General features: G+C 44.9%; 1 protein-coding gene across 3 annotated transcripts in view; it reads left to right on the top strand.

The window, feature by feature from the left end:
* ASTN2 (astrotactin 2) overlaps window positions 1–24,902 on the top strand; it is an 869,558-nt gene that overhangs the window by 651,801 nt on the left and 192,855 nt on the right. For 2 of the 3 annotated variants that reach the window (XM_029062728.2, XM_029062730.2), the window contains 2 exons: window positions 1,930–2,063; window positions 2,560–2,708. In XM_029062728.2, coding sequence (XP_028918561.1) covers window positions 1,930–2,063; window positions 2,560–2,708 — 283 coding nt within the window. Of the gene's footprint in view, window positions 1–1,929; window positions 2,064–2,559; window positions 2,709–16,856; window positions 17,445–24,902 lie in introns of those variants that run through there. The other variant, XM_029062729.2, reaches the window with a different exon arrangement.

Here is a 24,902-nt window from a genome sequence, read left to right as displayed (position 1 = left end):
GCGGGATAGGCGAGACCGAGGGACAGTGAGGAGGTGGGCAGCAGAGGAGCGGAGCGTGCAGGGTGGGCAGTAGAAAGAGAGAAGGGAGGAGAGGTAGGACGGGGCAAGGTGATGTAGAGCCTTGAAGCCTAGAGTGAGGAGTTTTTGTTTGGAGCGGAGATTGATAGGCAACCACTGGAGGTGTTTAAGAAGGGGAGTAACATGCCCAGATCGTTTCTGCAGGAAGATGAGCCGGGCAGCAGAGTGAAGAATAGACCGGAGCGGGGCGAGAGAGGAGGAAGGGAGATCAGAGAGAAGGCTGACACAGTAGTCTAGCCGGAAAATAACGAGAGCCCGTAGCAGTAAGGTAGCCGTTTGGGTGGAGAGGAAAGGGCGGATCTTGGCAATATTGTAAAGGTGAAACCGGCAGGTCTTGGTTACAAATAGGATGTGTGGGGTGAACGAGAGAGACGAGTCAAGGATGACACCGAGATTGCGGGCCTGAGAGACGGGAAGGATGGTCGTGCCATCCACGGGTGATAGGGAAGTCTGGGAGAGGACCGGGTTTGGGAGGGAAGATGAGGAGCTCAGTCTTGCTCATGTTGAGTTTTAGGTGGCGGGCCGACATCCAGGTGGAGACATCCTGGAGGCAGGAGGAGATGCGAGCCTGAAGGGAAGGGGAGAGGACGGGCGGAAATGTAGATCTACATGTCATCTGCGTAGAGATGGTAGTCAAAGCCGTGAGAGCAAATGAGTTCCATCTAAGGGGCAAGGGACAGTTGGAAGCGGGGGTTCTTGAAAGAGAGGATGGCAGAGTTGTAAACTAACTCTAAAGAGTAATATAGGGAAGCAGCATGACCTAGTGGATAGAGTCCAAGCCTGGAAGTCTGAAGGACCTGGATTCTATTCTCAGCTCCACCACTTGTCTACACTATGACCTGGGGCAAGTCACTTAACTTCTCTGCCCCTCAATTTATCTCATCTGTAAAATGGGGATTAAGACTGTGAGTGTCATGTGGGACAGGGACTGTATCCAGTCTGATTAGCTTGTATCTATTCCAGTGCCTAGAACAGTGCTTGCCACAAAGTAAACACTTAACAAATGCCATAATTAATAATATAGAAATAATCTCATTTATTGAGCCCTTACTAGATGCCAAACACTGTGCTAAATGCTGGGGTTGATAAAAATATAATCAAATAAGACATTTTCTGGGTATTACTAGGAGTTCAAATTCAAAGAAAGGATGAAGAAGAGGTATTTAATCCCAATTTTACAGATAAGGTATCTAAGACTGTTTACTGAAAGCTTCTTGTAGGCCAGGGAACATTTCTACCAACTCTGTTATATTGTACTCTCCCAAGTGCTTAGTACAGTGCTCTGCACACAGTAAGAGCCCAGTCAGTCGGTGGCATCTACTGAGCACTTACAGTGTACAGAGCACAGTCCTAACTGCTTAAATACTGCTGATTGAAAAATTGAGGCACAGATAATTTAAATGAGTTGCCCAAGGTCATATGGCAGGAAATTGGTGGAGCGGGACTATAACCTGGGAAATTCCAGTCCTGAGCCTTTCTCCACTAGGTCTTATAGTATTGACCTGTTTAATGCCAAATCCTCTCCTAGTTTGGGAGGATTTTTCCTATGGTGATAAAGGTTGTGGAAACCTACCCTTAAGTCCACAGCAGTGGAATTTTATGCCAGTCTGGCATTAGCATATCAGAATCTCTAAAGTAAACCAATAAGAGCCTGTACCTCAAAGTGTAGGGGCAGACATGGGTCTGGAGCAGTTTCACCTCATTTCCTGCATTATCTTCTCTCTCTCTCTTCCTGGTAGGCTAGAGAGAGAGAGGGAGAGAGAGAGATGCATGCAAGGGCCTGAGCCTCATGAAGAAGCTGATTGTGGGCTTCTTGATGTTTTCCATAATCAATATCTTCTCTTCTTCCAGGCCTTCAAGAATGCCCTGATGAGCTCCTACTGGTGTTCGGGGAAAGGGGATGTGATCGAGGACTGGTGCAGGTGTGATCTCAATGCCTTCGATGAAAACGGACTTCCCAACTGCAGCCCACTCCCACCTCCAGTGTATGTATTGCTCTTTCAGCAGGGTTGGAAATGGCAGCCCGACTTCCCTGGCATACGTGTTTGGTGGGGTTGGGGGAGTTGTTGTGGTCCTTGCTAAATCTCTTAGGATGACACGTTAATGTGTGTGTCAGCAAAAGTGCCAGAGCACAGAAACCTCAGCATATCTTGGTTTGTCCGGTGACTCTGAAGGTGATAGGCCATGGGAATGGGGCTGGCATTTACAGGGGGAAGGGATGAAGGTCCTATGAAGGTCTACCAGATTCCAGGTAGATTCTGACAACACCACATCTAGCCAAAGAAGTTCTGTGAAGCCTCTAGCAAGATGAGGAATTGGTACTGATCCAGTCAGACTACTGGATTCAATGCACCAAATACCAATTATTTTCCTGAATGCACAGCTGGCCCTCTTAGAATCTACTTAGTACTGTGCTTGGCAGATAGGAAGTGCTTAACACATCAGAATTGTTACCATCCCATTTCCTTCTATTTCTTTCAGACTGCGGCTGTCCCCTGGAGTAGAGCCATCCAGCACTGTTGTCTCCCTGGAGTGGCTGGATGTCCAACCAGCAATTGGGACCAAGGTCTCTGACTACGTCCTTCAGCACAAGAAGGTGGACGAGTACACAGACACTGACCTCTACACAGGTAAGGGAGGGAGCTGTCAAGTGTGGTTCTGCCCTAGGAAACAAATGCAACTTAGAGCTGGGTGAAATAGAGCCTGGAAGAAGGTGACTGCAGGACGGATTATGTTTCTCTGCTGACAGTCCAGAGACATGGAGAATGGACTGAAGTTAATCTCTCATTTCCTTTGCTTCCCTCACATCACCTCCACACCTCCAACTCTATTCTCTCTCTCTTTCTCTGTCTCTCTCCCTTTTGGTTGAGAGAGATAGTGATGGGAAGAGAATCAACATCTCAGAGATTCTAAGAAAGCATGTATTAAAAGACAGTCAGTGTGTTTTCTCAGCTAAAGAGGTTTTCACTGCCACGAAAGTGAAGGCTAATTCCATAGCATCTGCTTCCGTACTGGAAGTAGGAAAGTAGGGCAGCATTAAAAGCTATTGACTTGTCAACAAGGAGAGAAGAGGAGTCCATCCAGAATTGGGGTGTATTCCTCCATTGTTGGAATGGATCCAGGTAAAGGAACTATTCCATAATGGTACTTATTCTCTCCCTGCATCCCAACTGTGCACCCTACATGTCCCCAGCTACAGACAGAGCTTCTACTTGGTGAACTTCTATTCACTGCTATTTTGCTTTGGCAAGGAAGAGGTATCCTGCTGATGAACTCAGGGGAGCCTTGTTCCACATCAGAGGAGGCACCCCAAACTCATCTCCCAACTCCGGAACTACTCTCTTCAACATAAACCCAGAACCCAGTTCCATCCCAACCCCCATGCTTTGTTGCTTTTTTTTCCTCCCCCTCAAGCTTCAGTTTCTCTGGTATCTGGACCCTCTCACAAGCCAATCCACTAGGGACTGCACTGCAGGGTGGCAGGCCTCTGGCCCTCCACTTTATTAGTTTGGAAAGGAAAGGACTTTTTCCCCCCTCTGGCTATTTTCACATTGCTTCCCCTGATGCCGGGAAGAACTAGTCAAGGGAAGTTGTTAAAGGGAAATTGGCCATGGAGGGAGGAAGAGCCTAGAGCACTGATGTTGTTAAAAGTTGAGTTGGTTGGTGACAGGAGAGCCCTGATCACAGACGTTGTGAAGTAGAATTGGCTGGTAAAGGGGAAACCTAGAGTCTACTTTTGTCCCATTAGACAGGAAGAGCCCACAGCCGAAATTGAGGTGATGCCCTCTAAGTCTGACTATCTGAATCAGCTATTGCTTTCAAAGGTATGTGTGTGTGCGTGCGTGCCTGCAGGCAGTGATGTGGTTTATGTGTGCACATATGTATAGCTACTGGAGCATGTATCAGGAATGGAAGAGGGGAAAGTGTGGTTTCTCGGAGACAATGGATTGTCAGTGGGGAATAACAGATTGTCAGAGAGGGGAATTTGGTCCATCCCATGGGGAAAGAGAGAGAACCAGAGGGAAGAGACAACTAGGAAGCTGCAGCTCTTTGGGAAACAGATGGAAGGAAATAATTGGGGATCCTTCAGCTTCTCCTGTTTCTAGTCTGGTCCCAAAGAACTACCCATCACACCACCATCCTGCCCACTGCCCAGTTCAGACAGTCACTTCCCCCAACAATTCCTCTGCAGCAGCGGCCCCCACGGCTCTGATCCAGCTGTCTACTGGGCAGTTTTGTTCTTTATTTTGGAGAGACGTTCCCCGATACTGAAAAGGAAACAGGAGAAAGAAAACAAAATAACAAGCAAAAGAGCTTGTTTTGGATGAAGAGTCCAGATTGCTCACACATTTGGTCAGGTGAGGCCAGAGCAGGAAAACACAGTGTTTCTCCTTTGATCTTTCTGGATTTCTGCCTGGCAGACCAAGTGCAATGCTGGGATTATTTATTTATTCTTTTTTTTTATGGCTGCCATCTGTTTGACACCCTATTGAACGTCTGCTGAGAATCTGTCCCCTCCCTCCCTTCCTCTCCCCTTCCCTCTCCTCCCTCAGTCCCTCCACCCCCATCCCTGCCCCAGGTCCTGTCCAGGTTTTCTTTCTTTAGGGAAGGCCTCCGCCAGTTTTGGGAAACCAAACCCCAGCCCAGCAGTGAGCGCTCTCCTTTTCCAGTTGTTTTGACCAGAAACCATTCTCCTATTAGTTGTTTGCTCGCATGCTAATCATCTGTCTCCGATATTGAAAACAGACCTGCAATCTCCAGTGGGTTTGCAAGAGGGAAATGGGAAAAAGCTTTTCCCTCTTCCCACTTTCTGGACTGTGATGGACATTGGTGGGGGGTGGATCACCTTCTGTAAGCGGGACAGGCTCGGGGAAAAGGGACTCACTTGCTCTGGATGAGAGCTGGGAAGCAGATAGGTCCCTGGGGTGACACCATAGGGATGGGGGTGGGGGGGCATGCTTGATACTTGGGAAGGACTGATGGTCAGTTGACTTGCTCCAATAAGAAGCAATTAAAGCTGTGAGGGGATGTGCAGGCAGATGGATTGCAGGCTCTGCAGAGGAGGATAGGATTTGGGGCTGCCTGAGGGAGATGGGGGAACAGATGGTCATATTGGCCTTGTGGGAGAGGGAGAGGCAGCAAGATCACTGATAATTGTGCTCGAGACCCGCACAGGCCATGGCTCACTTAATGAAGGTGGGGCTCTGGGCAGATTTGTGGTTTATTTTCCTCTCAGAGTTCAAAGAAATTAGAATTTTGGGAGTGGGTGCCTTTCCCTTTCCCATGTATCCAAGTGCTCAACCTGGTCATATCAGAATCCCTTGTCCCAGATCCTTCTAAGAATTCATACTGCCAGGTTTGCACCACTCTGGACATTTGGCTCTCTGCTTGCGTTCCACCCAACCCATACACTGCCTCCCTCCACGGTCACCGCTGAAGGCAGCAGGGTTTGAGGAGAAGGACTCTCCTGATTCAATTCTCTCCTGGCCCCTGGAAGATTAAGCCCTTGCCCCCCCAGTCTCCCTCACTAGTAACATCATTTCTTCCTTCTTTTGGGGGAGCTATGGTGGGGTTTGGTCAGGGTGTTGTGGGAGGGGGCTGAGGATTCAGGAGAGTAAAAATGAATTCAGGAACCAACTCCTGGCTCCCACCCCATCGGTCCCCCCATCCTCTTATCTACAAGCCTCTCTTCACCCGTTTTTGAAGAGATGTTTTCTTAGTCTTCTTGCTCGAGACAGTCTGAAGCTAATGGGACTGCTCTAGAGGTGAACTTGTATGAGGAACAAACCACAGTTTCAACACATCAAGAGGCATAAGACTCTGCTCTCACTAGCCAGCAGAGAAGACTCTGGAGCAATTACATCCAAATTGTTTATTAAAACTTGTGGAAATTACTCATAGTTCCGTGCACGATGGCTTTGTAGTTGAGTGATGCTCTTTGTTTGAGTGTGCAGGGCCCTTGCGGTCTGTGTGCTGTTGGATAAGCCACAAGATGATGTCATAGAAGAATCAGGCTCTGCATTTGGAGAGCGAGAGAAAGAGAGAGAGAGAAATGTGTTTTACAGGGTGAGGTACAAACTGAAATGACTATGAACATCTGGAACTGATATTAGGAGGTTTGGAAAATGTTTTCTGTCACTCCAGTGCTCTTCGGGCGAGAGGTTTTGAAAGTTAAGAGCCTCCAAAGGAAAACAGTGCTTCGAGGATCTTAATTCCCTGGGTTCTCTTTGCCACACAGCCTGCGTCCCTTTCACCTCCTGACAGAGCAGTATATCCTAGGGGCTAGAGTAAGGTGCTGGAATTGGGGTTTGTAAGGCACAGGACTAGTTTATGAATGGAGGGAGGTTTAGCAAACTCCTTTGAATGTCTTTTCAAACAGGAGATGTTTTGCCATGGAGCCAGGTTTGCAAAAAGAGTGGCAGATTTCTGCTGACGAGTTAACCTACCCAGCCACCAAATCCTAATCCATCAGGATTGCCTCTGGGATTTTTTTTATGCTATTTGTTAAGCGCTTACTATATGCCAAGCACTGTTCTGACTGCGGGGGTAGATACAAGTTAATCAGTCTGACATAGTCCCTGTCTCACATGGGCCTCACAGTCTAAGTAGGGGAGAGAAGCAGAATGGCCTAGTGGAAAGGGGCAGGGAATGTCTGTTTATTGTTGTATTCTCCCCAAAGCTTAGTACAGTGGTCTGCACGCAATTAGATCTCAATAAATAGGATTGAATGAAGTGCCTTTAAATGGAAGAAAACTGGCCTGGGAGCCAGAGGACCTGGGTTCTAATCCCAGCTCTACCACTTGTCTGCTGTGTGACCTTGTCTCTGTGCCTCAGTTACCTCATCTGTAAAATAGGGATTAAAACTCTGAGCCCCTTGTGGGTCATGGACTATATCCAACCTGATAATATCTACCCTAGGGCTTAGTACAGTGCCTGGCACATAGTGCTTAGCAAATACCATTAAAAGAAGAGAGAAAACAGGTATTGAATTCCTATTTTTTTTATTTGAGGAAACCGAGGCATAAAGAAGTTAAATGATTTGCCCAAGATCACACAATAGGCAAGTGGCAACATGGGATTAGAATCCGGGTCCCCTGGTTTCTGTATTTTAACCATTAGGCCACACTGGTCAGTGGCAGTCTGTCACTCAATCATATTTATTGAGCACTTACTCTGTGCACAGCATTCTACTAAACACTTGGGTGAGCACAGAGTAACATAGTTGGTAAACACGTTATCTGCCCACAAGGAGCTTACGGTCTAGAAGGAGAAACTCAGAATAACACCCTAACATGGAGGACCCCAAGGCTATGCAGGAGGGTGCTTCCCCTGTCACACTGAGAGAAGCATGAGGTTCAGTGTGCAGAGCAGAGGGTTGCATTCATTCAGCTGCATTTATTGAGCACTTTTTCCTGCCCTGACTGATCCATGTGATCACTGGTGGAGTCTGCAGAATAGGTGTTCTTTGGGGTTATGTCCTCTTGGTGTGTTGGCTCTGAGGTTTTTCAAATAAAAGTGAGAGGGGTGAGGAGAGGAATGAGAAGGAATTAGAATGAGACGGCATTTCAAGGAACTACTGTCCTACCACAAATTTAAGAATCTATGGGCACATCCCTGTCTTGATTTCCCCCATCTGTGAATCAATCATATTTATTGAGTACTTACTGTGTGCAGAACACTGTACTGAGCACTTGGGAAAGTACAATAATGGACACATTCCCTGCCCATAATGAGTTTACCATATACAGACTGTGAAATGAGACTAATGATACTGTTGGGCCTCCAGGAGAAAGTGGCTGAATTAATATCCATTTAAATCAGACTTAACAGACCTTGAAGGGCTAAATCAATGTTATTTCTTGAGTGCTTAGACTGTGCAGAGAGAGTATAGTAGTGTTGCTAGACTTGATCCCTGCCCTCAAAGAGCTTGTAATCTATAGGGGGAAAGATACTACAGGAAATTATAGGTAGGAACAGCAAGGCCTTAATGGGTAGAGCACAGGCCTGGGACTCATGATCCATATTAACAGGGAATTTACAAATCTAACTGGGGAGACAGACATATGGTAATTCACAGATAATTAATAATGGTACTGAAGCCCTTTGTCCCTGTTGACCACCAAGGTAGGAATAAAATAATCAGTTTGGACATACTCCTTAATCCATAGGGCACTCACATTCTAAGAGGGAGGGAGAGCATATAGAAAGAAGGGGAGCTCAAATAATACAGCACATGAATGGATATCTACAGAAACACTATTTGAGGGTGTGAGTACATAAGTGCAGAGATGGTAGATGGCAGGATATTACCTGATAAGAAAAATTAGTTGGGGAAAGCTTCCTGGAGGAGGTGGGAATTCAGGATGACTTTGAGCGTAAGGTGAGGTAAAGTCTGGATGATGTAAAGCAGGAAAGGAATTCCAAGCAGAAGGATGGGTGTGAACCAGGGGTCCAAGATGGGAGTCTCAGGAAGTAGGTACAATGAGTTAAGCTTTGAGAGATTGGAGTCCGTGAACTGGGAGTCTAGTAGGTGAAAAGTAGATGAGTGAATTGATGGAATACTTTAAATCAGACAATAAGTAGTATTTATTGAGCACTTACTGTGTGCAGACCATTATATAAAATAACAGTTGGTAGACACATTCCCTGCCCACAATGAGTATAAAGTCTAGAAGGGAGACAGACATTAATATAAATTGTAGATATGTACTTAAGTGTTGTGGGGAATAAAGGGAGCAAATCCAAGTACAAGGGTGATACAGAAGGGAGTGGGAAAAGAGGAAGTGAAGGCCCAGTGGGGAACATCTCTTGGAGATGTGTCTTCAAAAAGACTTTGAAAGTGGGGAGAGTGATTGTTGAATATGGAGAGAGAGGGCATTCTCGGTCCGAGGCAGAATGGGGGAGAGATGGTCGGGAGTAAGATAGATGAGATGGAACTACAATAAGTAGATTGGCATTAGAGGAGTGAAGCATGTGGGCTTGGCTTTAGAAGGAAATCAGAGAGGTAAGGTAGGAAGCAAGATTTCTGTCTGATACAAAGGTGGATGGGCACCATTGGATATTCTTGAAGAGTGGGGAAATATGCACTGAATGTTTTTTGTAGAAAAATGGTCTGAGCAGCAGAGTGAAGTATGGACTGAAGTGGGACAGACAGAAGAGAGGGAGGTCAGCAAGGAAACTGGCACGGTAGTTAAGGCTGGATAGGATAAATGCTTGGATTAACACGGTAGCAGTTTGGAGAGGAAAGAACAGATTTTAATGATGTTATGAAGGTTGACTGACAGGATTTGGTGACACTGAATATGAAGTTTGGATGAGATTGATGATTTGAGGATAATTCATTCAGTTGTATTTATTGAACACTTTCTTTGTGCATAATGCCAAGATTATGGCCTTGTGAGTCAAGGAGGATGGTGGTGCTGTCTCCAGTGATAGGAAAGTCAGGGGAAGGACAGGGTTTGGGTGGGAAGATAAGGAGTTCTGTTTGGTCATGTTAAGTTTGAAGTGTTAGAGGGACATCCAGGTGGAGAGATCTTGAGGGCTGGAAAAATTGTGAGACAGCAAGAAATTGGGGATGGAGATGTAGATTTGGCAATCATCCGTATAGAGATGGCAGCTGATGCCATAGAAGTGAATGAATTCTCCACGGGAGCAGGTGTATATGGAGAATTGAAGGAGACCTAAAATTGAGCCTTGAAGGACTCCCACAATTTGAGGATGGGAGGCAGAGGAGGAACATGCAAAAGAGACTGAAAATAAGCAGGCAGAAAGAGGGAAAACCAGGGGAGGGAAGTGTCAGTGAAGCCAAGGTTGAATAATGTTTCCAGGAAAAGGGAGTAGTTTGAAGGTAAGGAATTTCTGGAGTAAAGCCTCTGTCATCGAACAGAAGTCCCAGCATTAGGAGAAAGCATTAGTGCCCTGATCCATTTAAACAGATGAAATGTGCCAGGAGGGAGAGAAGGAAGCAATGTTGCCTAGTTGATAGAGCATGAGATTGGGAGTCAGAAGGACCTGGGTTCTAATCCCAGATCTGCCACTCTTCTGCTGTGTGACCTTGGGCAAGTATTTTCACTTCTCTGTGCCTTGGTTACTTCAGCAGTAAAATAGGGATTGAGACTGTAAGCCCCTATGTGAGACAGGGACTGTGTCCAACCTCATTAAATTTTATCTATCCCAGTGCTTAGTACAGTGCCTGGTACATAGTAAGCACTTCACAAATATCATTCTTCTTCTTATTATTATTGTTATTTTTAACTTACCACCTCTAAATCCAAAGACTGCTCCTCATCTCTCTGAATCATTCCATTTGCTTTCGTATTTGCTCTTCTCCCTTGCTAAAGGGCAGAATATGATATCTGATTCCAAGAAACACCAGGCCTGTGGAAGACTGGAGAGCAATATCTGGAATGCTATAATGGCTCCCAGAGAGGCTAGAGATTGTGATCAGGAGCTTTCTAAGAGTTACCTCTTTGCATATGAGTCCTGGGGTACACTTTTGGGTCCCGATCAGAAGGGAGATATCATCCCTCTTACACAGGGCAAGCCTGTTCTTAGTAGTCCAGGGGCAAGAGGGAGATTAGTGAAGGCAGAGATGACCTTGAAAAGTGGAGTTCTGGGAAGCAATAACGCAGTGCTCGCCTGAGAAAAGAATCAGTCAAATTGTCTTGCACATCGTATTGCAACATTTCTTGTCCTGACTGTCTTACTGAGAAGACACCTTTAATGGTGAGGTGTTTTGCAGGAGAGCTCTGCCTCCTTAAACAATTCCAGAAAATCAAGTAACTGAATACTTTAATAACCAGAGTGTTCTAGAACCTACCATTTTCTTTTCTCTGTCCAGTGCAAGAGCTGTCTTGGTTGATTCCCTTCAACTAGAAGTAGAAGGTCTGTAAAGACCAGACTATGTCTGTTCGAGCAAAGGCTATGTCCCCTTTGGTAGAAATGGGACTGGTAAAGTCAAACTCGGTGCATCTCACTGAGGTGTTTGGCCTAAGTGTTTGGTGGGAGGCATGGCCCAAGTCGTACAGCCAATGGAAAAGGGGTATGCTAGTCTGAATAAGTCAAACCTCCATCTAACAAGTGTCAGTAATTGGATTTTGAGGCATTGCTCCCTTCTAAATACCTGAATTTGAGTCTAGGCAGGTGAAGACTTGCCAGAAAGCAAGAAACCTTTCCTCCTGCTGTCTGCTTCCAGCAGTACTTCCTCCAACTAATAGGCTTACAGCAGGGACTAACTCCTAAGTATAAGGTTCTCACTAGTCACTGGTGTGAGTGTGCAAAGTGTCTTTTTTATGGTATTTGTTGAATGCTTACTATGTGCCAGACACTGTACTAAGCTGATCAGGTTGAATACAGTCTATGTCCCAAATGGGGCTCATGGTCTTAATCCCCATTTCATATCTGAGATAACTGAGTCACAGAAGTCAAGTGACTTGCCCAAGGTCACACAACATACAATTGGCAGAGGCCAAATTAAACTCCAGGCCATCTAACTCCACGACTGTGTTGCTGCTTCTGGGAATTAATCTTTATGGACCCTCCTGAATCTGATTTTTGACTATTGGGCATTACCCATTTCTTTAGCATAACAAATAATCAAGGATTTACTATAGTTCTAACACTTGAATGAGATCCGTTCATCTGTGTTTCCTTTCCTGTGAAGATCTCAAAGGGCTTTACACCTAACTGGTAAGTCAAAAATCAACATGTAGGATTGCAGTGGAGTTATTTGGGGTGTAATGGAATTTAATTTCAAATTCAGTACTGTCCTTCTTTATATTTTCATGTTTCCTTCTGTCTCTGGGGCTTCTCCACCTGGATCATTCATGGGCACCTTAAGCTCAGTATGTCAAAAACCAGACTCCTCACCTTTCCTTTTATATCTTATCCTCTTTCTGACCCCTTCTGCCTCTTCCTCTGCCCTCATCCCTTACAACCTTATCAAACACTTATCCCTTCCTGTCTTCCTTCCCTGAACTCAATCTTCTACTCCTCAATTTCCAGTGGCTCCTTCCACACTGCTTTCAAATAGGCTTAGCCTAAATAAAAACCCTCCCTTGACCCCACATGACCCTTTTTATCACCGAAAGTTTCCTTCTACCGTTCCTCTCCAGACTCGTTGAGTGAGGTGTCCATACTTGCTGCCTCCACTTCCACTCCTTTAATTCTCACCTTGACCCTCTGCGATTTGGCTTCAGCTTCCTTACTCCTCAGAAAAGATCCTCTCTAAGGTCAATTCTTATCAAATCCAAAAACCTCTACTCCATCCTAATCTTTCTTGACATCTCCACTGCCTTCAACAACTGGGGACCACTCCTTTCTTGTGGACACATTATCTAACCTTGACTTCACAAACACTGTCCTCTTCAGATTCTCTTCCTAAATCACTGGCTGTTCCTCAGTCCCTTTCAGGCCCCTCCTCTGCCTCCTCCCCTCTGACAATATCCCTCAAGCCTCAGTTCTACAACCTCTTTCATTCTCCATCTACACCACTTCCTTGGATAACTCATTTACTCTTACTACTCCAACTTACCATCTTTGGGCAGGTGATTCCTGAATCTACTTCTCCAACCTGATCTTTCTGTTCCCAGGGATTCTTGCATTTCCTCCTGTCTTCAGAACCTCTCTACTAGTCTGTCCTGCTATCTCCAACTTAACATGTCTAAATGAGAACTACTAATTTTCCTACCCAAACCTTGTTCTCTCCCTGACTTTACCATCACTGTACACACCACCATTCATTCATTCAATAGTATTTATTGAGCACTTACTATGTGCAGAGCACTGTACTAAGCGCCTGGAATGTACAAATCGGTAACAGAGACAGTCCCTGCCCTTTGACGGGCTTACAGTCTAATCAGAGGAGACGGACAGACAAGAACAAAGCAATAAATAGAATCAAGGGGATGAACATCTCATTAAAACAATAGCAAATAGAATTAAGGCGATGTACATTTCATTAACAAAATAAATAGGGTAATGAAAATATATACAGTTGAAAATATAGTTGAGCAGACGAGTACAGTGCTGAGGGGATGGGAAGGGAGAAGGGGAGGAGCAGAGGGAAATGGAGGGAAAAGAAGGTTTAGCTGCAGAGAGGTGAAGGGGGGTGGTAGAGGGAGTAGAGGGAGAAAGGGAGCTCACTCTGGGAAGGCCTCTTGGAGGAGGTGGGCTGTAAGTAGGGTTTTGAAGAGGAAAAGAGAATTAGTTTGGCGGAGGTGAGGAGGGAGGGCATGGCCCAGGGGTCGACAGCGGGATAGGCGAGAATGGGGGGCGGTGAGGAGGTGGACAGCAGAGGAGCAGAGCGTGCGGGGTGGGCAGTGGAAAGAGAGAAGGGAGGAGAGGTAGGAGGGGGGAAGGTGATGGAGAGCCTTGAAACCTAGAGTGAGAAGATTTTGTTTTGCGCGGAGGTTGTTAGACAACCACTGGAGGTTTTTAATAAGGGGAGTGACATGCCCAGAGCGTTTCTGCAGGAGGATGAGCCGGGCAGCGGAGTGAAGAATAGACTGGAGTGGGGAGAGAGAGGAGGAAGGGAGATCAGAGAGCAGGCTGACACAGTAATCTAGCCGGGGTATTAGGAGAGCCCGTAACAGTAAGATAGCTGTTTGGGTGGAGAGGAAAGGGCGGATCTTGGCTATATTATAAAGGTGAGGCCAGCAGGTTTTGGTGACAGATCGGACGTGTGGGGTGAATGAGAGAGCCGAGTCAAAGATGACTGAGGTTGTGGGCCTGAGAGATGGGAAGGATGGTCGTACCATCCACAGTGATAGGGAAGTCAGGGAGAGGACAGGGCTTGGGAGGGAAGATGAGGAGCTCAGTTTTGCTCATGTTGAGTTTTAGGTGGTGGGCAGACATCCAGGTAGAGACATCCTGGAGGCAGGAGGAAATATGAGCCTGAAGGGAGGGGGAGAAGATGGGGCAGAGATGTAGATTTGTGTGTCATCTGCATAGAGGTGATAGTTGAAACCGTGAGAGCGAATGCACTGAGGGAGTGAGTGTAGATGGAGAACAGAAGAGGGCCAATAACTGACCCTTGGGGAACCCCAACAGTCAGAGAATGGGATGGGGAGGAGGAGCCTGCGAAGGAGACCGAGAATGACCGGCCAGAGAGATAAGAGGAGAACCAGGAGAGGATGGATTCCGTGAAGCCAAGGTGAGATAAGGTGTGGAGGAGAAGGGGATGGTCTACTGTGTCAAAGGCAGCTGAGAGGTCAAGGAGGATTAGAATAGAGTAGGAGCCATTGCATTTGGCAAGAAGGAGGTCATAACTCCCTGGCTCACAAGCCTGTAACTTCGGCATTATCCTTGACTCATCTCTCTCATTCATTCCATATATTCAATCTGTCACTGAATCCAATTGGTCTGCCTTCACAGCACTGTTAAAATCCACTCTGTGATCTCTATCCAAACTATTCATATACAGTTTCTAAGACTTATCATATCCAGCCTCCTTCTTGACCTCCCTGCATCCTGTCTCTTCCCACTCCAGCCCATACTGCACTCTGCTTCCCAGATTGTTTTACTGAAAAAAAAAATTAGTCCACATCTCCCCACTTCTCAAGAATCTCCAATGGTTGCCCATCCACCTCAGATAGAAATTCCTTACCACTATCTTTAAAGCATTCAATCAGCTCTCCCTGTCCTACCTTACCTTACTGATTTTTCTTACTACATCCCAGCTTGCTTTCTTCATTCCTCTAATGCTAATTTACTCACTGTACCTCAATCTCATCTTTCTACCCTGACACCCTGCCAGTGGTCTACCTCTGGACTGTAACTCCCTTTTCTTTCATATATGAAATACTCCCACTCTCCCCACCTTCAGAGTCTTGTTAGAATCATATCTCCTTCAAGAGGCCTTCCCCAGTTAAACCCTCTTTTTCCCCTAATCTCTCTTCACCTCTGTGCCACTTATAAACTGGGGTCTATGTATTTTAAGTACTTGATATTCACTTCACCCTCAACCCTACAGCACTTATATGTATCTAATTTATTTTAATGTTGACTCCCTTTCTAGCCTGTAAGCTCCTTCTTGAGGGAACATATTTACCAACTCTGTTGAATTGTACTCTCTCAAGTACTTATTACAGTGGTCTGCACAAAGTAAACTCACTAAATGCCACTGATTGATTGATTTACTCTGCTGCCTGGACCATTTTTCCAAAAAAATGCTCCATATGTATTTCCCCACTCAAGAACCTCTAGTGGTTGCCCATCCTTCTCTGCATCACACAGAAATTCCTCACCATCAGCTTTAAAGCACTCAATCACCTTGCCTCCTCCTACCTTACCTTGTACTCTACTACTATAACACAGCCAACACACTTCGCTTTTCTTATACCAACCTTCTCACGGTACCTTATTCCCATCTGTCTTACTTCCTACCTCTTGCCCGCATCTTGCCTCTGGCCTGGAATGCCCTCCCTCTTCATATCCTACAGATAATTACTCTCCTCACCTTCAAAGATTTATTGAAAGCACATCTCCTCCAAGAGGACTTCCCTGACTAAGCCCTCATTTCCTCTTCTCCCACTCCCTTTTGAATTATCTTGACTTGTTCCTTTTATTCATCCTCCCAGCCCCACAGCACATGTACATATCTGTAATTTCATTTATTTATTTTAATGTCTGTCTCCCCCTTTAGACTGTAGGCTTGTTGTGGGCAGAATGTGTCCGTTATATTGCTATATTGTACTCTCCCAAATGCTTGGAGGAGTGCTCTGCACTTAGTAAGTGTTCAATAAATGCAATTGACTGACATAGTTAGCACTTAACAAAATCCATAAAAAACAAAGAATGAAACTGTTATTTATTATTTTGCTCCACTCAATACAGTGCTCTAAACAGAGTAAGCACTCCAACATACATTTTTGTTATTGCTGCTGCTGATTAAAGGATGAACCCCTTTTTTCAAGGGAATTGTGGTTATAATTTCAGGATTAACTTGTCATTTTCTCTCTTCCTCTCCCCTTTCACTTTCTCCCTATCTCCCCCACCCTCCCCCAATCCCCCCAATGAAGGATGCCTCACCCAAATCTTGTACACTCAAGCTCTTGGTTTTATATCTCTTGGATTCTGCTCTGAAGTGATCTCTTTCCCTATTTTACTCCATCTCACAGCTCAAAGCAGATAAGTTATGGTGGGGAGTATCAGTAGTTTTTAGGAATTAAATTTTTGGTCATATTTTCTGAAGGATGAAAGGCTAAAGTAAACCAAGATCCTGTCCTTGTCTCCCTGGGGTCGTGTCCTGCACCAGGCAGCCCCACGCTGACATGCTTCATCCACTGGGTACAGATGTTCTGTCAGCATGCACATGATGAATCACAGGATTAAGATTTGCAGATTTACATCAGTTGGACTCCCTTGCTAAGTGAGGGGGCCTAAGCTTTGGGAGTGATAGAAATTCAGTTAATGTAATCAACTACACCAAAATGCCAAGAAAAGCTCAAGTAAATAAAATTAAAATGTTTAAATGTCAATTGGCATGACATGTTACTTGGGGCTCTTAGGAGATGGCTAGGTTCCTTTTATTTACACTCCAGAAAAAAAGGGGTTGGGATATTAAAGTGTATTTAGTATTATGGCATGCAATATATACGTTATGATGGAAAATGGAAGTCTGTAACATTCATTCAGCTTGTACTATGAGCTAAGTGCTCTACTAGGTACTGGGGAGAGACCAATTTCTACAGAGGACACAGTCCCTGCCCTGGAGAGAAGTTGCTAGATTTGTTTACATAATATTCTCCTTTGTCATTCACATCTTGCTTGCCTTTTAGCGGATGGAATTAGCTTCCCGCTTTAACCTCAACTTTCCAGGACATTATGAGTATGGAGGGATTGCCTGTGTACCTCAGAGTTCATTCATCAAGCCCAAGATCCCGTCTTCAGCCCCAGCCAACACCCAGTGCTTTGGAAGATGTGGGAAAAAGACGATATATCATCCCCTAAAGCATGAGATCTGATTTCCTTTTATCTCCACTTGCGTCCGTACAGATGTTTCCAGTCTCTAAATTCACCCAGCCCTTCTTCTGTCCAGCCACAATATCTGACTCATTGACCTCCTTTGATTTCCACAGGCTGACCGCATACTTGGTGGACAAGTGGTCCCTTTGTTCACGGGATAAGAGCCACCCCCACCCTAACCTTCCGGTGCGTGGTCAATACACAGTCGGTTTTCTGGGCATTACTTCTCTGACGGTATGCGCTCTGCCCCAGATGTGCAGACCATAGGAACATTAGGAATTGATTAATTTGCCTGCCATTGCTCAGTCTCCCATCTCCACCTCCCCACATTTCATCTAGTTTTACTGCAGGGCATCCTCCTGTGATCATCATCATCAACCTCAGCATTTAATGAATGCCTACTATTGCAAGACCCTTGCCCTTGAGGAGCTTATATAAGCTCATTATGGGCAGGGAACATGACTGCTTATTCTCTTGTATTGTACTCTCCCAAGCACTTAGAACAGTGCTCTGCACAAAGAAAGCACTCAGTGAATACCATTGACTGTCTGATAAACCTTTTCATCTTTTAAAGGCATTAGCTTTGGATGGATCACTTTTCATTTTCTCTCTCTTGTCTCTAACAAACCTGGTTTTCATTCCTCCTTTATAAACTTACTCCCAATTATTTCACTGTCTCTGAAGGTCGTGCTTTATGCTATTCCCAGCATTCCTCAATAAATACCTTTTGGTGACGTAATAAGAACTGTGGTATCTTTTAAGTGCTGTCTGTGGGACAGGCACTGCATAAAGTACTGGGGTAGAAATAAGATAATCAGGTCAGAAACAGTCCCTGTTTCACTTGCGGCTCACAGTTTAAGGGGAGGGAGAAGGATTTGTTTTCTTTTTAACAAATGAGGAAACTGAGGCCTAAAAGAAGCCAAGTGACTTGCCAAAAGTTTTACAGAAGACAAGTGGCAGAGCCAGGATTGGAACCCACATCCTCTGATTTTCAGTGTTCTTTCCATTAGCTCCTGTTCACTGTCTTTCCACTTTCCACTGCCTTTCCTATGATCTCTCCCACAGTTTTTGCATATATATCCATATTTTATTCATTTACATTAATATCTGTCTCCTCCTGTAGACTGTATTCATTCATTCAATAGTATTTATTGAGCGCTTACTATGTGCAGAGCACTGTACTAAGCGCTTGGGATGAACAAGTCAGCAACAGATAGAGACAGTCCCTGCCGTTTGACGGGCTTACAGTCTAATCGGGGGAGACGGACAGACAAGAACAATGGCACTAAACAGCGTCAAGGGGAAGAACATGGGACCGAGTCTACCAACTGTCATACTGTACTCTCAAATGTTTAGCGCAGTGCTTAGCACACTTAACACACAGTAAGTGCTCAAATAATACGATTGATGAATTGGGGGTGGAGACTCAGACATTTTGGATGTCTTGTTTTATGCCATTGAATTGCCTCCGACCCATAGCGACGCCATGGACACATCTCTCCCAGAATGCCCCACCTCCAGTTGCAATCATTCTGGTAGTGTATACATAGAGTTTTCTTGGTAAAAATACACAAGTGGTTTATCATTGCCTCCTTCCGTGAAGTAAGCTTGAGTGTCCACTCTCACCTCTCTCCCGTGCCATTGCTGCCCAACACAGGTGAGTTTTGACTTGGAGCAGATCGCCTTCCACTTGCTAGCCACTGGCCAAGCTAGGAATGGAATGGGTATGCCTTTGCTTGAATCTCCCTCCTGTAGTGGAGACTGGTAAATTACTGGAAACTCTCCAGATGTGACCCTGAGAGGGAAGTTTGAGTGAGGGAAGACATATAACTTGATTGGAAAGAGCAGAGTTTCTCACATTACCTTCGAACTGCTTGGTATCTCTTAGATTAGGAATCAACTATGAGCTGGCAACTAGGTAATATAGGACAGATCATTCTAAGTAGAATATACTACTTCATGGCACAATGGGAGAAAGGATCTCAATGTCCCTTCTAAGGCAAAGAGGGGAAGTGACCTCAGATCAGAGACAACATGGAGAAAACCTTTTCTTGCCTTCTGGTTGCCTGCAACCCAGAAGAAAGTCAGAGAGAGAAGAGAGCTAGAGCTGACTAGGAGTTTCCAACCCCACCTCAGACAACCCATTTACAGAAGGGGAGAGTTGATTGTTTTCAGAGGCCCCTCCAATCCCTGGAGGCTGGCTATAAATCATAAAAGTTGCCATAACAACTGGCTCATTCAGTCAAATGATTTCAACTCCCATCCCTATTCTGGTGACTCAAATCTGCAACTCCAGTCTAGACTCCTAATCCATTCTGTAATACTATATTTTCTCCTATCTCCAGGCCATGTCCGTTCTGAAGACCTGCCAGCACTTTAAACTTAACATGACCCAAACTGAAGTAATCTCTTCTCTTGAAACCTCTCCTCTTTCTGACCTTACTATCACTGTAACAGCAGTCTCATGTCTGTCCCCCAAATTCACTATGTTGGCATCCCTTTTGGCTCCTTGCTTTCATTTTCCTCCCACAATCAGTTTGATTGACTGGCTTTTTACATTTTGTGTAACTGCCACTTCTTCTTTGCCTTTACTACTACCGGCCTGTCAAAAGGTCTTGTTACCTCTCCCAGACCACTATAATTGCCTCCTTTCTGGTCTCAATCGATCAGTTGTATTTTTTGAGCATTTGCTGTGTGTGGAGCACTGTACTAAGCACTTGGGAGAGTACAGTATAACAGACATGGTAGACACATTCCTTGACCACAGTGAGCCTTCCACCTCCCTGCCTTAAGCCTTTCTCCACTTCAAGCTATTTTTCTCCCAGATGCCCATATTATTTTTCCAAAACACCAAATGGAGCTCAGCTTTCTACTTGAAAATCTACAGTGGTGCCTCATGACTTCTGTCTTTCAACAAGATCCCTGAATGATTTCTCTCAAGCTCTCCATCATGTGGGTACCCCTATCCTAGCCATTCTCTTTTCCCACTATAATCTAGCTCCAACTTAAATACCCCCAAGTCATACCTCTTTGTATCCTTCAGACTAATTGCTCACCATTATCCCCCTTGTCTGGTTTGCCTTCCACACTCAGCTTTGCAAAATCATGTCCCCCCTCACCAACTGAGCCCCTCTTTAAGGACATGTCTTCCCAGAAGTATTCCCTGATTAACCCCTGAACTTTCTTGATCATGTCATTTCAGGCATGTCTTTCTTTATTCACATGTGTATTATTTCTATTATTTTATTCTTAACTCTTCAGGATTTATTTCCAGAGCCTCAGCCATTGAATTTAAAGCTACTAGAGGGCAAGAATTGCAGTCTTTTTGAATGTTCCCCAACCACCTAAAGCAGTCCTCCTACCAATCCTGGCTCTGCCACTTGCCTTCTGTAAAAGCTTTTGGCAAGTCACTTGGCTTCTTTAGGCCTCAATTTCCTCATTTGTTAAAAAGGAAACAAATCCCTCTTCTCCTGCCCTTTAAACTGTGAGCCCCTTGTGAAACAGGGACTGTCTCTGACCTGATTATCTTATTTCTACCCCAGTACTTAATGCAGTGCCTGTCCCACAGACAGCACTTAAAAGATACCGCAGTTATTATTACGTTACCAAAAGATATTTTTTGAGAAATGCTGGGAAGAATAGCATAAAGTATGACCTTCAGAGACAGTGAAACAAATTCCACTGGTGCTAATAGAAAATATCATTAATCTAGCACCTCAGTACAGAGAATGTGAGATCAATGGGTATGATCATGTACCCCAAGATAGCACAAGTCAGTCTTGCTGCTTCCAATGTGGTACCTGCTTAGTGAATAAACAGAAACATCTCCTGCAGAAATGTCTCCTGCGGAAATGCTCTGGGCATGTCACTGCCCTCCTTAAAAACCTCCAGTGGTTGCCTATCAACCTTGGCAAGAAACAAAAACTTCTCACTCTGGGCTTCAAGGCTCTCCATCACCTTGCCCCCTCCTACCTCACCTCCCTTCTCTCTTTCTACTGCCCATCCCGCACGCTCTGCTTCTCTGCCGCTCAACTCCTCCCTGTCCCCCCTTTAGTCCTATCCCCCCGACGACCTCTGGCCCACATCCTACTACTGTCCTGGAATACCCTCCCTCCTCACCTCTGCCAAACTAACTCTCTTCCCCCTCTTCAAAGCCCTACTGAGAGCTCACCTCTTCCAAGAGGCCTTCCCAGACTGAGCTTCCCCTTTTCCCTCTGCTCTCTCTGCTCCCCCTCCGCCCCCACTCCGCCCTCTGCTCCCTCCCCCTTACCCCCTTCATCTCTCCTCAGCTAAGCCTCCTTTCCCTCTGCTCCTCCCCCCTCCCCTCCCCTCAGCACTGTGCTCATTTGTATATATTTTTATTATCCTATTTATTTTGTTAATGAGGTGTACATCCCCTTGATTCTATTTATCGTGATTATGTTGTCTTGTTTTTGTCCATCTCTCTCCCCAGATTAGACTGTAAGCCCGTCACTGGGCAGGGATTGTCTCTATCTGTTGCCGAATTGTACATTCCAAGCACTTAGTACAGTGCTTTGCACATAGTAAGCGCTCAATAAATACTACTGAATGAATTAACAGAAGTCTTTCCAAGGCAGTAAATCTGCCATTATTAATTAAAAGTGCTGTATTCATTGTAAAAGTGTTTTATGAGAAATAGTCGAACAGAAGTTCAGTGTTTTGGAAAACTCTTCTTGATGTGGAAATCTTCTTGTGCTGAGCATCCAATCCAGTTTAGGAGGACTGAAATTTCCTCTTAGGAATAATGGCAGTTGTTTCCACCTAGAAATGTCATTTTCTGTCCTGGAAAGCAGATTCTTGGCGAGGGTGACCGAGCTGTCTAATTATTTCATTGAGTCAGGTTTTCTTGTGTGGTTCCCAATTTATTGAAAGGCAGTTGAGTAGAACTGAAGATACTTCCAATTAATTTCCCCCCATTGATCTTGATTCTTAAGACAATCTATTAGCAACCTTCTGGTGATGGGTGAAGAGGTGCAATTCCTTTTGGTAGATGTGACCATAGTTATTTCACCTACACTATGTCTCTAATGCTTGGGTCTGGTAGTAGATTGTGTCACACTAGAATGTTAATTGAAGAAATCCACAAGATTAGGAGTATGGATTTATAGCAACATTTTTTATGGTATTTAAGTACTATGTGTCAAATACTGTTCTAAGTGCTGGGGTAGATGCAAGCTAATTAGGTCAGACACAGTCCCTGTCCCTCAAGGGGCTCACAGTCTAGGAGGGAGAAAATCTCCATTTTAAAGTTGAGGAAGCTGAGGCTCAGAGTAGTTAGGAGACTTGCCCAGAGTCACACAGCAAACTGTTGGCAGAGCAATTGACAGATCTGAGATTAGAACCCAGCTCCCTTGACTCCCAGGCCCCTACTCTTTCCACTAGGCCATGCTGCTTCTCCTATGGGACAAAACACTTTTCCTACACAAATGTAGAAACTTGTGGCAAAATCTAGAATTTGTTGGTCATGTAGAAAGGATATTGCTATGGATTTCTGCAGCCATATTTAATATCTGTCCCCTTGTAGAGTCACAAAATGATGCCATTCTGCATTAAAGAGAAAGATGATTAAAAGCCACAGCTACATCCAGCTTTGAAGCCCCACTGAAATCCTACTTCCCCCAGAAAGCTTTTCCTGAATAATATCCACCACTACAAATCACATCAACACAATGACTTCTCTTAATACTTTGGTAAATATCTTTCTCCAGTGTAGTCATTTATTCATCCATTCATCTTTCCATTCTCTTCTATTCTCCAACTATGTATTTGCCCTTCCTCCTCCTCACCATCTTCCACTCTCTGGGATGAGCGGCATGTCTCTTGCTTTGATGTACTCTTCCAAGTTGCTAGTGCATTGCTTGGCAAACAGAGAGAATCAATAAATATTGATGACTGATTAAGTTAAGATCTTGCTTGGACTTTGGAGATTTTATATCAGCATTATGTTCTGGAACTCTCTGGATATTTAAGGCAAGGGAGTTTTCAAGGTATGATGACTTGGACTTTAGGTCATGTCTCAGAAAAAAATGACTGAAGTAGGCTGGGGTCTATAAGAGTAGGATGCCACTTGTTTAAGAATGAGACTTGCATGCCACTTCATAAGAGTGAAGTTTTTGAGGCAAGATTCTATAATTAAACATGTCACCATAATTTTGTGAAAACCCAAAGGTCCAGGGAGTCAGGAAGAAAATTTCCCAAGTTACATTTTGGTCTTGGTTGGGATGATTTTTTTCTTTCTCAGGGAATCAGGGATGGACAAGAACTGAAAGGCAAAGAAAAATGGTGGTATGCTGGGACCATATTATGGTTCTGTCCTTCCTTTTACTCAGGTCTTTGACTTGGGCTCTTTGTCATACTGTGACTGAAGAATCCCTAGATTCAGGATTGACAGAGAATGATTTGATTTCTCCTCAACCTGGAGTTTACAAGAAGTTTGCCAAAGGTCCAGTATCCATTACTGGATGGAACATTTCAATCCAGACAGACATACCAATTGAAATGGCGGATTCTTTGGCAAATTTATCATAATGTGAAATGAATGTCCCACCCAGTCCCTTTCCAGTTTTTTAGCTCCTTCCTGAGTGAGACATAATCCTCACAACTGGGTTATGTCACATTTCACTTTGTTTAGATAGGATAAGATTTTCCTTCTGTTAATTGGGTGATTGAGTCTGTGTGTGTTCTCAGATATAATCTCAAGACCCTGGGGGGGTTAAATTTGGTTATTGAGACATAATAGGAAATAGTGTTGTGGCAAGTTTGGGTTACAAGGAATGATTGGAGAGCATTCCCATGGCTGATGTCCCAGTTAGAGGCCCGCGTTGTGGGGCTGAGAGAGCATCTCAAACACCAGATGGGTTACTTCCACCTCTGAATCTCTTCCCTGAGTGGCTACAGAGTATGCTTCTCCCCATGGGTCAAGGGCTAAATGGCCAAGGGGCACGCAACCTTGAGTCTCCCTCACTCAAGGCAAAGAAAACAAAAGTACCTCCGGCAAGAGCAGCTTGTCCAGTTCAGAGACTGAGGTGCCCTCTCTGAGTCCCAGATGTATTGGTCAAGGCAAAGTTTAACAAGGGCCCAGTTTTTCCCTTCATGAGAAGCTCCCAAAGCATTGACTGGCAGTACATGGATCAGGCTTTGAGTCTTTAAGAGAGCAGGCAAGTGGGACTGTCCCAGAAACTGAATTTCTGCAAGTGTTCCTGTTTGACAACAAAATGGCAGATATCTGGAGGTAGGGAAATTATGGGGAGGTCCCTTTGTCTATCCCCTGTCTCCAAGAAGAGCCCTTCTTAACTCCCTCAAGACAGCTCTGGATCATCCTCTTTACAGACAGCTTCAAAGAAGTGATTCCTCCATCTTACCCGAAAATGTATTCCCATGTCATCTAAACTGCATTGTTGGGAACTTCGCTTCACTGAACCAAATCCTCATGCTTCACTACAAGCCAAAGGGAGGAGGGACTCATTGAGAAGCAGGGTTTGAGCTGCATGGACAAGTATAAATTGTTTCCATTTCAGAATTTCCTCTGAGCCGACGCCAACCAGCAGCCATCATCTGCCCACGATGGGGACTGGGCTAATAAATGCACTTTAGGTACAAACAGGCAGATGCATTGAATTCTAGAAGTTTCCAGTCAAAAGTAGGAGCGGTCCTATAAACTCAAGTGCAGTATTGCTCTGTTCGTGCTGAATGTTCAGCATGCGAGGCAGTGTGGTCTAATAGATAGATCATGGGTCAGGGAGTCAGAAGGACTTAGTGGATAGAACACTGGTCTGGGAGTCAGAAGTACCTGGGTTCTAATCCTAGCTGCACTACTTCTCTGCTGCACAACCTTGAGC

The sequence above is a fragment of the Ornithorhynchus anatinus genome, chromosome 4 (genome assembly GCF_004115215.2).
Source record: "Ornithorhynchus anatinus isolate Pmale09 chromosome 4, mOrnAna1.pri.v4, whole genome shotgun sequence".
Classification (NCBI taxonomy): Eukaryota; Metazoa; Chordata; class Mammalia; order Monotremata; family Ornithorhynchidae; genus Ornithorhynchus; species Ornithorhynchus anatinus.
Note: the sequence above shows the minus strand (reverse complement) of the source record. Positions and strands in the feature narration are given on the sequence as shown.